Source organism: Aedes albopictus, chromosome 3, assembly GCF_035046485.1.
Source record: "Aedes albopictus strain Foshan chromosome 3, AalbF5, whole genome shotgun sequence".
Classification (NCBI taxonomy): Eukaryota; Metazoa; Arthropoda; class Insecta; order Diptera; family Culicidae; genus Aedes; species Aedes albopictus.
Genome location: NC_085138.1, coordinates 411,898,137 through 411,912,349, shown reverse-complemented (window position 1 = coordinate 411,912,349; position 14,213 = coordinate 411,898,137). Strand labels below are relative to the sequence as shown.

At 37.9% G+C, this 14,213-nt stretch overlaps 1 protein-coding gene across 1 annotated transcript in view; it reads left to right on the top strand.

Annotated features, from left to right (window-relative positions):
* LOC109622245 (protein phosphatase 1 regulatory inhibitor subunit 16B) overlaps positions 1-14,213 on the top strand; it is a 396,202-nt gene that overhangs the window by 188,240 nt on the left and 193,749 nt on the right. The window contains exon 3 of the mRNA XM_062856265.1: positions 6,616-7,423. Coding sequence (XP_062712249.1) covers positions 7,344-7,423 — 80 coding nt within the window. The 5' untranslated portion in view covers positions 6,616-7,343. The remainder of the gene's footprint in view (positions 1-6,615; positions 7,424-14,213) is intronic.

Genomic DNA, 14,213 nt, shown 5'->3' with positions numbered 1-14,213 from the left:
ATAAACACAATATTTCCAAACCCTTCCAATACCCTTCAAGAATGCTCAGGGGTCCATAAAAAAATTCAAAACTTGAAAAAATATTAATAAACAAATATCATTTTTTAAGAATTTTCATGAAAAAGGTTATTTTTTAAGAAATCAAAAATAAAAATGCTTCAAATATGAATATATTTAATGTTAGGGTTGAGCAAGGATGGGAACACTCGCTTGCAGAGAGTTACACTCACTTGATGTTTTCTCAGCTCAGACGCGTGCAATCAAAAAATGATGTAAGGACGACTTTTGTCTTGTAGTTTTGTCTAAAAGTTTGCCGAAAAGAGTAGGGCTCGCACACGCATATCGAAGTCGTGAAGAAGCTCCGAAGGCAACTCTCCACGAGGTGAATGTAAATTACACTCACCTCGTGGAGAGCCGCTTTCACAGCTCTGTTACGACTTTGATATGCGTGTGCGCCACCTACTCTATTCGGCAAACTTTTAGACAAAACCACAAGCCAAAAGTAGCCCATACACCATTTCTCGATTGCACGCTTCTAAGCTGAGAAAACATCAAGTGAGTGTAACTTTCTGCAAGTGAGTGTTCCCATGCCTGGGGTTGAGCACCATTAGTTTTCGAACATCGATTGTTTTTTGATTGATTCCACATAGGCTATGTGGAGGCATTGCTAGAGAAATGTTTGGGAGAAAAGAAGCAAGAATCCAGCAATAATGTTCGGTAGAATTCCTATATAAATCGTGATAAGATTTTTAAAAAATAGAAGAGAGGTCTGATAAAATTATCTGATCATTTAGATATCCCATTGCATTTTTGCATACAAACTTTAGAGGCACAAATCTGACGAACGCAGCATCGAACCAAGCCGCACTTGTTTTTCTTGGCTTTGCTCACTTGCAAAAAGGGGCAGCTTTTTCAAATCGAGAGAATTTGTTTAGGTATTTTCAAGATTGGTGCTCTTGAAAACGTGAGTAGGGGACAAAGTCGGCCATTGTGTTTGTGTTCTCTGAAGTTTCTCCTTAATATCGGTTTTTTGGTAGTTTTTTTTTTTGGGAAAATTTTGTTGTAATTCATTATGATTCTTAGAGACATTTTGACAAAATCTTGAAAAAATACAGTAATGTAGAAAAATTATTGAAGGAATTAATTATAAAATCCATTGTTCTAAAGAAAATGACGTCGAAAATAAAAAAAAACTTTTCGCGTTACTTTTTTTATAAAAAAATCCATGGTAACTTTTAGTTTGTAGGCATATAAAATTTCAGTATTTTTTGGAATTCTTTCTAAAGTTTGTGAGAAATTTTGGAATTAGATCAAAATATTCTTTCCATCAACTAATATTATTGTTTTATTTTTAAGAAAAAAAAACTTCTAAATTTCCATTTTCTAGAAAATCCTACATTTTAAGACGCTTCCCATGGTCTAAACCATATTTTTCCAGAAGTTTTATTTACTTTTTCATTTACAAAGGGGTTTCGTCAAATATTTATTTAAAAATTCCGCCAAAAATCTCAGGAATTCGCGCGCTGCTTTTTGGAGGCATCCAAAGCATCCAAATCCTGCTCAGATTTATCAAATAAATTTACAAATATATCCTCACGGTTTGTACCTAGCTAATTTGCTAGAAATTCCTTGGGCAATTACGTCAGATACTTATATTTTTTTTAGGAGTGTCACCAGAAGTAACACATGTAATTTTTACTATAATTCTTCTGAAATTCTCGTTCTTCTGTTTCTTTTTTTATCAAATTTGTACAAAGTGCTTTCAGGTATTATGGTGGAGAATCCTCGATGAATTCTGTTAGCAATTCTGTCAGACATTTTTCTTGGTCTTTTGCTGCAAATCTGCAAATATAAAGGTTCGCAAACTACTCCATGTCCCACTTTCAATTACCATAGAATTTGGAGATTCATCTGCATATAATTTAAAAATTTTGGACATTTTGATTTCAGTGTCACTGTAAGTTTGCTAAGAGATATTCTGACGTAAGATTATAGCGGGTTTATGCCAGAAGATCAGAATATTTCAAATGCGCAACCTAAACTTTAGAGCAGGAAATTAAAGCTTCAGGCTTTATGCACTCTAAATTTGTGTGTCAATTTTTTCTCTCAATTTATAAACAAAATCAACACTCACTCACTGTTTCTACTTTTAAGTTGATTTTTGTAACTTATTTTACATATTAACATTACCGACTTGAATAAAAATTGTACCGTGCAGAAATAATGCTGATCGGCTCATCCTTTGATTTTCTCCAAGATTTGCTCAATTTAGCTGACCGTTATAATTCCCCTAGAAACTGTTACAACTGTTATATCAGTTTTGCCAGATTTTTTATATTTTTTTTTATTTATGTGTATTTTAACCTAAAAGCTAATTGAATACTCCTTTTGTCAGATTTATTACAGCCACTTCTATCCACAGCACAAAATTCCCCAGAAATGCAGTAAGAAATTCGCTAAAAAGTTTCCTTAATAAAACCTCTTATAAATGCGATTTTATTTTATCTAAGAATCTAAAATATTTTTCTATTAATCTTTGAGACATTCGACATGCAAGAAGGAAGTCACTAAAGCCTTGGGAACATTTCTAACGGAGCTCCTTGAAGTTTTTTTTTTGCATTAAACTGAAAGTTTGAGGCTTTTTTGGTTACTGGGAGATCTTGACAAGTTTTTGAAGGAATGCATTCCTTCAAAAACTTGTCAAGATCTCCCAGTAACCAAAAAAGCCTCAAACTTTCAGTTTAATGCAAAAAAAAAAAAACTTCAAGGAGCTCCGTTAGAAATGTTCCCAAGGCTTTAGTGACTTCCTTCTTGCATTTAACAAATTGACTCAATGAATTTAAAAAAGGCGCTATCCTCAACTACGAAGACTTATTTTCGACAATATCAGAACACCACCCTCTCCCCTCGTTGACTTTTGTCCATACAAAATTTTCGTAATTTGTATGGAGCGTAGACTTCGGCCAGATGTCCCCCCTCCCCTCCTAAGAGTCTACCGCAGTTTATGGACAGGCTGAAAGAAACTGCTTCAAGAAATTCCAGCAATATTTCTATACCTTGTTCTATATTCCACCAGAAATCCAGGTTGGTCAAGTTCATACTAATTCGTCTTGGTGACATTATTTGCCCGATAAATCATTACAATTCAATAAAACTCTCATCACCAAAGATGATCAGATTGACTTCAGAATTCTCTGTTAATTCCAGGCTTTTCCCAGATGATATGTTTTCCAGGTTTTCCAGGTCGTAGGCACTGTACTGTAATGTGGAGATTGTGTATTTCCTTTAGGAATTCCACGGAATGTTTGAGCAAAACTTTGGATAATTATGTTGTTTATATTGCAAGAAATGGAGAAAACAACAACACTGTTGCCCAAAATTTTACTCAAACATCGTCAAATTAGGCAAGGAATCATAATACCCACGCTTTTTGTACCATTTCATTGCAGAAACGGAGAATTGACCTTCTCACCATACTAAAATTCAGCTCATTACTACAAATCTAGTACTTCACCGATCTGTCCTATTCCTCCATCAGTTCGTCGGGAATACCTGCAGAAGTTTCCAAGCAATTCCTACAGAAGTCCCCGAGAGTTTCTCCAAGATTTCTCGGGAATTCCTCCAGAAGATCCTTGGAAAATATTTGTGGAGATTCTTGGTAATTCCTCCTGGAATTCCTTGTAAATTCATCCAGAAGATCACCGGATTTCCTCCAGAAGTTCCTTGGGAATTCTTCCATAAGTTCCTCAGAAATTCCTCCAGAAGTTTCTCGGGAGCTCCTCCAGGAGTTCCTCGGGAATATCTCCTTAATTTTTCCGAGAATTTCTTCAGGAGTTTCTCAAGAATTCTATCAGGAGTTTTTTTTTTCGGGAATTCCTCCAGGAGCTCCTCAGGAATTCCTCCAGAAGTCCCCGGGAATTCCTCTAGGAATACCTCAGGAATTTCTTCAGAAGATCCTCGGTAATTCATCCAGGAGATTCGCGGGAATTCCTCCAGCATTTTATGGAAAATTATCCAAGTAGATCTTCGAGATTTCCTCCTATAAATCATCGGGAACTCCTCCAGGAGTGCCTTAGGAATTCCACCAGGAGTTCCTTGGGAATTCCTCCAGGAGTTCCTTGGGAATTCCTCCAGGAGTTTCTGGAGAATTCCCCCAGGAGGGTCTCGAGAACTCCTCCAGGAGTTCCTCGTGAATTCCTCCAGGAGCTCCTCGGGAATTTCTCCAGGAGTTCTTCGGGAATTTCTTCAGGAGTTCATCTGGAATTCCAGCAGGACTTCATCGGGAATCTCTGTAGTAATTTCTTGAAGAGTTTCTCGGAATACCTCCTGGGGTTTTTCTGGAGTTTCTCCACGAGTTAAGAGTTTCTCGGAAATCGCTCCAAGAATTGCATGAAAATTCTTTCGAAGTTCCTCGTGGTTTTTTATTTGTCAGTTCCACAGGAGTTCCTCTTTGTTCCTCGGTAACCTACTCTAGGAGTTTCCTGGGAATTTCCGAGGATTGGTCGAAGGTATTCATAGGAACATCTCGATGCATTTCTGATAAACTCCTGAAGAATTTCCCGATAAAATGAGATAAGAATTTTCTAAGAACTCCTGGAGGAATTCCAAAAGAACTCCTGGAGGTATACTCATGTATCTCCTGATGTGATTTTTGAGGCACTCCCGGAAAAATTACCGCAGAAATCGTGTAGAAATTATCAAGGATCTCCTGGAAGAATTCCCATGGAACTCCTGAAATTTCCTCCTTCAGGAGCTGCTCCAGGAGTTCCTTGGGAATTCTTCCAGGAGTTCCTTGATAATTTCTACACGAGTTCCTCGGTAATTTATTTGGGAGTTCCTCAAAAATCGGTGCAGGAGATAATCGATTGGCATTTTATCGTTCTGGCATTTTATCGGGATTTTTTTCAGAAATGTATCTAAATGTTCCTATGCTCGAGAACTCCAGGAGGAATTCCCGAGAATCTCTTGAAGAGATTTCCGAGGAACTCTAGGATGAATTTTTCGAGGAACTCGTGGAGGAGTTCCCGAGTAACTCCTGCAGGCATTCCTAGGTATATAAGGAGCAATTTCCTAGGAACTCCTGAAGAAATTCCAGAGGATCTGCGGAATTTACAAGGAACTCTCAAAGAAATTCTCGGCACTCATGAAGGAGTTTGCGAAGAACTCTTCGAGGAATATCCGAGGAACTCCTCGAGGATTTTCGAGGAGCACCTCGAGGATTTTCTAGGTGCACCTGGAGGAATTTTTGAGGAAATACTTGGAAAATTTCCTGAGGAACACTTGAAAGAATTCCCGAGGAACTTCTGCTTCAATTCACGATGAACTCGTATGAGTCTATTTACAGCTGATGAATGCATGTTTCCTGGTAAATCAGGGTCCTGGACCGATATGTTATGTATACATATAGGGTAATGCTTGTCTATATATACTAGTGTGGGTCATCGAAAGCGTTTTCTCAGATCAAAGCTTTTTTGGTTCCGTTTCGGGTCCTGAGTATCTGTGCAAAATTTGAGCACGATCGGTTGCGTCTACACTTTGCGCATTGCAATTGAAATTTGTATGGGATTTTGTATGGGAAAACATACTTTTCTGCATTTTAGCCATAAGTTGAAAATTTTTGTCTAAAACTTTTAAACCGATTCTGTAAAATGATAGCCTAGGATGTTCTGAAGAACTTTGTTGAAGACCGCAAAGCGATCCGATGCTTGAGAAAATAGTTATGACCAACGAACCGCATGCATGTGTTTATGTTTTAACATGTAAAGGAATAACAATAGCAACAAAATCATGATGTTTCACCAAGCAATGCCAACGCTATAACTTTTTTCATTAGCATCAGATCACTTCGCGGTCTTCGACAAAGTTTTTCAGGACACCCTAGGCTATGTTTTCACTTTAACGGTTACATGGTTTTAGAAAAATTCGAGCTTGTTATGAGAGAAATGCAAAAAAGTGTGTTTTCCCATGTAAAACCCCATACAAACTTCAAACGCGATGCGCAAAACGTAGACATAACCGATCGTGCCCAAATTTTGCACACTTATTTGGGTCCTGAAATGGGATCAAAAAAGCTTTGATCTGATGGGATACCATTGAATTTTTCACTTTTCCATATAAACGATGACCCACTCTAATATATACTGCTTCAATTGCGTGGTCATTTGGGTACGTTTACACCGTTTTACCATGACCATCAATCAGGGTCCCTCACTGTTCTCTTTAATTGTTTTGTCGTTCCCCAAATTGTCCCTCATCAATCGATGATCAAAAGCCAATTCCCATTCATCGCGTCCAATCTGCGTCGATCGACGCGGCGGCGGGCTCATCAGTGAAAACCCCATATCGAAGATTGTGCCCATATCGATCCCGAACATGGTTTGGCCCCTTTTTGACGCCATTGAACGCAATTTGTGTTCCTCTTCTTTTGTCGATTGTCTGTCTGGTGATTGTCGTCGCGTCACGTCGCGATCATTCCACACTAAAGACCAAAGACAATCGAAAAATATGTGTGTTTATTACTTTGAACGCGCGTCCCAGCATTGATTTGATGCGCGCGATACAATTGAATCAACCTCAATGATAATTTATTTCCCATTTTTGTTTCTCTTCACGCAGATCTTCATCATCGCTGAATTGAGTTGAACTCCCGAAAGTGCGATCGCACCACTACACCCAGAGGAGAAGTGTTGCTTATCAGAGACTGAAGAAGAGTGCGAGCCCACTCTACGATGCGATCCACATTGGAGGCGAGGTTTCCTACCACCTGCTGATCCACCGTCATCATCATCATCACTGATCACCGATCGCCGATCGCTACCGAAATACGCACCACGAGTACTTGGATCGCGCCAAATCGGGGGTGTAACAACTTCCGAATGACCTGATCGTGTGCGTAGGCCTCGATCATAAGTACTTTCGGATATTGAAGAGAGACTTGGGCAGCACCGGTTCGAACTAGAGCGAGCCTCTTCAAGCTCCCACCCATCATCATCATCTCGATCGACTCTCGCTGATCGACGACTGATACCCGATCCTCTCGTACGCCGATCGTCGTTCCAAAACCCGAGCAGCGGAACCCGAAGACGGCTACCTCCTTCTACAGTACGTTAATTATCGCCGCTGGCCAAGGCGGCGGAGCAAGCGACGAAGACGATCCGGACCAGCATCAGCGTCATCAACATCATCATCATCATCACCATCTCCATCATCAGCAATATCGGAAGAAACATCGTCGGCCCTGGGGAGGAGGTGGTGGCGGTGGCGGAGGGCGTACGATCGGCGGCGGCGGCGGCGGCAGTGGCCACGCTATCGGCCGAAACTTGAGGCGCTTCGATATCGGCAAAATGGAGCACTCGGATTTAGTTAGCGAGATGGCTCAGGTCGAGCATCTTTCGACGCAGGATCGGCTGCACCTCGCGCGGATGTAAGTGCTGGTTTCGGTGTTTTTTTTTTCTTGCTGTTTTGCTCTGTGGGGTCGTGTAACTGTGCTACGGCGTGTGTGAATAGGGTGGGGCGTGTTTTGGAAAACCTATCTGGGAAATGTTTTTTTTTTATGTGAAAATGATCTTCTGGTCATGATATGTGAGCTGTACAAAAATGAGTGATTTCGACGGTGACACAAGTGCATTTCGTAACATGTGCCAATTTTCAAAAATTCTATATTTTCGCTAGATAAAAAAATTAAACAAAATGAGAGTGAAATTTACCGTCAAATTTGCGGTATCTCAGTTGAATCCCGAAATATTTGGAAACATTTGGAAAAGTATCGAAACTACTGCGAATGAAAGAGAAAGATAATGTTGTTGATAAAAAAATGAAAAAAGGAAAAAAAATAAAAAAATAAAATATTCGAATAGAAAAATACAAACGTTGTACAAGAGCTACAATCTGTCAAGGGAAATTCAGTTTATTGAAATCACCTTATCAGTTTCCAGTCACAAAAATTGTGAAAAATATTGAAAACAAAAAAAATCTGATAATAAAAGTGAATTGTTGAAAAAAAAAAGAGTGAACAACTTTAGAAGTACAAAACACTCATAAGAATTTGAGAAAAGGTTTTAAATTCAGACACCCTGACTACAGCTAATAAGGATATTGTTACTCTCATACTTTCTTGTACTACGTTTCACATTTCTCTTTCGATTCATATATTTTCGAACTTATTTTCTTTTTTTTTACATTTTTAACATTTTTCAACAACATTACCCTTTTCTTTTATTTAGCATATTTGCTCAGCTATGTTCAATTAACGATCGGTAGTGGAAGAAAATCTAAGGCAAATAATCACACTAAAAAGGATAATTTTTTAGAAATCTCAAAATGCTTTAATCTAAAAAAAAGAAAATAAAAAAAATGTTAGACTTTTTAAAAATTTGCCTTTAGAAAAAATGTCACTTATGCCCTTTCAGTGCAGCTCGCATAATTTAACCACACGCTCATTTCCCATTCGGAAAATCATATCCCACATAGATTCCCTCAAATAAGCCTCACCCTAGCGCGTAAGGCACGTTTGGTTCAGTTCAGTTCGGAGTTGGTGGTTTGGTTTTGTTAATGCAGTGGAATGGAAGGAACGGAAGAACCGTTCATCGATGCGATGATCGGTGGTTGTTGTTTTGGAAAGCTCACCGGCGTTTTTTTTTTTATTATTTTGTGTTTGCGCACTCGCTGCGCAGGTGGCAGTTTGACCCTGATCGACGGGGTCACCACCATGGAAGCAAGCATTCCGGTGGAAAGTGGATGCCGATTTGGTTCAGTGCACTGTGTGCACCGATGATGGTGAAGAATGATCGGGGTGGCGTTGGCAGTGAAATCCTTGTGAAGGTTCTTTGAAGAATTCTTAGTGCACTAAAAGAAAAACAAATTTCACAGAAGAAAAACAGAAGAATAGATATTCCCTAATTCAAACAGAAATCACCTGAATTGACCAGTGCTCACCGATTTCCACAGGAAGCAAACGTGTGTACCAAATCCAGCAACCAAGAAAAAAAAGTGCGAAAGTGATAATCATGAGCCGTGGTCAATCAATCGAAGAAAGATGGCCAAAAATATCCACAACAGACGTCTAGCTACTACGTGTGAATGCTGCGTGTGGTTGCCGGCCGAGAGCTGATTGACGTTATGCCACAGCAAAATTTACGCGAATCATTTGAGAGAAGAAGCATTTTGGCGTGTCGTCGTCGTTGGTGCGGAATGTCCAAAAATAGAGCCCAGTGGAAAGTTCCAAGCTTTTCAGGGAGCTTGGATACTCTTTTCAAATTGTGTTTTTGATTGAAAACTTCCAATATCTATGAAAAATTGTTACAGTCAAAAATTATCTAAGGTACCGAAAACGAATTTATTTGGTGCTTCTAATTTTGTTGAGTATTGTGATAGCTGAAGCATTTTAAATCTTTTTTTTTTAACCCCAGTAGGATGTTGGGGTCAATATGACCCAGACAGGCTCGCCGAACGTGCACTACGTCATCGTGGTGCGCTTAGCCTAACATCTTGGGAGGGTTAACCTGTATTTCATATCTTTGGGATTTTAAATAATTTTCTAGTCTAGTCTAGTCTACACATAAATAGGTACACTGCCATGTCTTGGAAAAATCCTGGAAAATAATAAAAACGACTACTTTTATCATTTTTCTTGTCATAATCAATACTTTCGAGGCATCAGAGAAGCATTACAAGTATTGAAACAGCCAGGCTTACTGTGCAGTGTTTTTGAATACAATTGGATAAAACCAAAAAGCGGCGACATCTCGTCAAACACTCCGTATTGTATGTTTTATGGATATGAAGCAAAAACGTTGGGAGTGACGTTGCTAAGAAAGTTAATGTCACTCCATTAAAGCTTTCTTCCTAGCGGATTTTATGTAACTTTCTTCAATTTTTATAGGAACTTTTTTCAGGATTCAGGAGTGTCATACCTTTAAAACAATTTAAACATGAATTTAAATATTAATAAACAATGAGTTGACACGCTGCTACGGGTCCATTTTAACATATAAACACCAAGCATGGAAAACACTAACTTTTAAGGAGACATGACAAGCCGTGCTTTCTTTATCTTCCCTCTCTTTCTCGCGATATTGAAGGTAAATTTCGGTGAAATTTTGATCGATTGTGTACAACAAGTGAGCAAACATATGATCCAATTTCTAGTTCTAATATGTAATAGAATCTGAGATCTATATCTTGGTAGCAGCAGAGCAATGGCGGATGGGCTTCTTCTCCGGTCAAACGAAACATTTCTACTTCCATTGCACATTCTGTTTTTTCGCCGAGCATGGGACGATGCCAAGATACGACGGCTGAATGAATCACTACCGAACAGGCTCTTGTATAATGGTGCACTGCCCAATTGCGTGAAAAAATATTTTGGACCCGAAAATTTTATTTCGGCGGGATAGAGTTGGAAGTTCGGAAGAGTTGTTTTGAGCAGAGGTTCCCAAGCTTTTTACTATCTCGGCGCCTTTTGAAATCCTCGAAAAATGTCAACATCTCTTTGCTCAGAATGTTTAATACTTAAGAATAACTTTCAATTGAAAATTTTCAATACAAAGTTTTTTGCGTACCATGTTTTCTCAAAATCGGAATAAAGTTACACTCATAAAGTTCTCAAAATCTAAACAAACTTACTTGAAAGTAACACATGTCAGATTTCAAATGTCATATTTATTTGTTGCACAAACCTTAGAAAAATGACAAAAACTTCTGCATCTAAAGCAAACTGCTGATTTCTAATATTTCAACCAAAAACAGTAAAACTGTTTCAATACTTTGATAATTCCGAGTGAATTGAAATAATTTCGAAGAATTTTATGGAAATCTTAGATTTCTGCGGGACTAATAAAACTTTCAAAGGCAGTTAAGAATGTAGTGTGGAAGCAAACTTAGATACAAAAACAAAATGTTCAGGATCAGACTGATGATCTTTCACATGAGTTTTGGATGACTATTTTTGAACGATTATTGGGAAAGTTGATTAACTTAAAGGAATGCCTTTGGAACGGGTCTTATGAGATCCAAAGTTACAAAGTTTTCCATCATTTTCCATCTGGATTTGAGAAATAAACAGTTTTGAGATGTGACCTACTTGCACGAAACCGACAATTTGCAGAAGTACACACTTCGAAAAAAGCTTGTAATATTGTGTCATTTAACGCCGACATATAGCAGCGAGCAAAATGACACAAAAATAAGTAAGACTTTATTTTTACACGAGGCGAAAACTATGCGATGCAGTAATTTTACAGCACCGCTTTTCTCGTTGACATAACCTCAAACTTGAACCCGATTTTTTCAACGCTTACTTCAAATAAGTATTTCACCCGCGCAGAATCCTCACCCTCTTTCTTTATTAACTGTTAAAATGACGAAACAAGTTTTTGTTGGTCTTAAAAACATATCAATTTATTTGTTCACATGCACTTTTCTGCGTAAGAGCAGCAGCTGGTGATGAATCTCATTTTTGGTTCAGAAAATCGGGAAACACTTGAAATTCTTCTAAATCTGTCGATGCCTGGTTGCCGCTGGCTGTTTTCTACGATGCACGATAGCGGTCTTTGGTCGTCAATAGCTTCAAACGCACAAATTGGCACAATTTTCACTAAAAAATCAATGTAAATACAAGACCGCAAGCGAGTCACACAAGTTGATGAACTCGTTCGACGTTTCATCAGCGCGTGCACCGTGATTGTGTCGTTGATCGTGTAAATTTCAGTCACATAACAAAGAATGTTGCATGCCAATGCTTTGAAATAAGTGCATTCTGCTCATAATGACACAATATTCATTTAACTGTGTGCGTTGTCACAATCGCAACAAAAATAACTCAAAATTAAATCCATATTTAGTTTATGGCATGGCACATTACGTCTGTTTTTTATTTAAGTCATTCTTAAAATTGAGATTTTTTGGTGTGTACTCTGTGATAGTGTCGTTAGTAAAAAATAAAGACCGGGAGAATGACATGAAAGAACTTTAATGAGATTTTTGAAATATTTACTTTCAATTACATGCTGTTGGTAGAATCGAAAACTCAGTTGAAGTATTTTTATAAACTACAAAAAAATAAAAATCTGGTATTTATCAAAAAATTTCAAGAGGATACCAGAAAGTCCATAGAATATTCGAAGGTTGGGATAAGTTTAAAAAAAAAGCCGTGAAGCAACACTTCTTAGTTCCATCAAACAAAGAAAGACGTTCCCATATTGATTTTTTTTTCTCATTTGTTTTGATTCAAGAGCCTGCGGCGCACCAGCTAAATGTTCACAGCGCACCAGGGCGCCGCGGCGCAAAGTTTGGAAAGCATTGGTTTGGAGTATCAGAGTCCTTGTTTTTTGTTACGGGCCTTCCAAATTGATTGTATACTTCGACCTTATTTTACGTCCATTTGTTTTACTTTTACATGGACTTTTTTACGTCCGAAGTTTAGATTAACGTCCATTTCAATCATTGCTCTAAATCTCATGCGCTTAAATAGAGCGCATATCACCAACTAATTGGTTCATCCAGAAAGTTTTTGTCCTTCTGTTAGTATTGTTCAGTCTGTACAGGTCGCAAGGTCGAAGACTCTTTGTCTCTTTAAAACTTTTCTTTATAACCAGCACCACCTAGTAGTGAAACCATCAACTAATTGGTGAATCACCAGAATATTCTTGTCTTGCTGAACAACTTTACCGAAGACGACACTTTTCCATCTGCTTTCGAACCCGAGATGGAGAAGGCTAAAACTTTACTTGATAGCGCTACTTATCATTATTATTTGGCAAAAACCGTTGAACTGAAAGTGATTCCGAAGTCATGTACCAAAAACGACACAAAAAGGAACAGTTACAGTTAGACAAAACATTTGACACAAAACGATAGTAATTATTTTCCCCCTGAGGAAGACACTATCCCCGTGTCGAAACGTCGGGTGAATAAAATAACTCGTTTTTTAAATCCCAAGACTGCGTAGCCGTTAATCGAGAGAGACACGTTTCTATTTGCTTTCGATCCCGAGATAGAGAAGTCTAGCATTTTACTTGATAACTAGTGTCACCTAGCGGCAAAATCACCAACTTTTTGGTAAATCATCAGAATTTTATAGTCCTACACATATGTATATGTCCTGTACAATCTATGTAGTAACCTTTCCAGACATTTGAAAAAAAAAATGTCTTCAAATTTCCTTTCGCCATTGGAAACTAACAACACTCATCTTGCTAGAAAAAATATCGAACAGAGAAGTAGCTAGGAAAAGGGCAAAATTATATCAGCACCGCTTTGCAAGAAAATCATGATTTTCTTCCACGGTTACCCGAGCAGAGGAAAATATCAACAGCATAATAAAATATGTTATTTTGGCCTAATAACTGTATAATGGAATCAATAATTTTTATGTTATTAGCATAACATATTATGTTATAAACTTGTCTGTCATAAGCGGCAAAATAACAAATATCATAACAAAAAAATGTTCCTAGAAGAATAATTCAATACCATGTTTTGTTAGATCTATTACAACTTAATAACAGGAAATTTGTGAACTTGTTACTGTTGTGTTATTCTTCATCACATATTTGTACATTCTCTATAGCAGAATAATAACTAAACATGTTCTACAGCAAAACATATTATTGAAATGTTATCTTGTGGATATATCCCAAAAATTTGAATATAACAAAATAAGATTGCCCAACAAAACATGTTATTAAAAAGATATATTTTGATAAGGTAACAATAACAAATTATGATATAAAAACAGGCTATGTGATTCTGTTGTTATCAATTTGCTATTCGCCTCTGCTCGGGTAGAATCTACAAGTGAGGGAAAACAGTAATAAGAGGCTGACAGTTCTCAAACTGTTAGCTGTCGAATACAGGTACGCTACAGTAACCGTGCTGTCAGTTTAGTTGGTAGCATTATGAAATATTGCAAATTTATAGTATAGTTTTATAGCAAATTCAAATCCAAACATTTCAAATAACGTAGGGTAAAACTAGAATGTATCACAATAAAATTAGTCAGTAAGAATCGAACCTTCGAGAAATAAAGTTCTTTCGTAAAACGCCCAATAAAGTGATTCCAAAGTAAAGAAAACTAGTAGTTTTTGTGTGGTAAATCTTGTGGTGCCCAGTTCCGCCGATAGAGACCGGTCCCGGTAGTGTTCCGCCCGTGTGTGACCCCAATCTCAGCCGGAAGCCACGATCCTGCCCTATCAGAGGCAATTCTTCGAAAATTC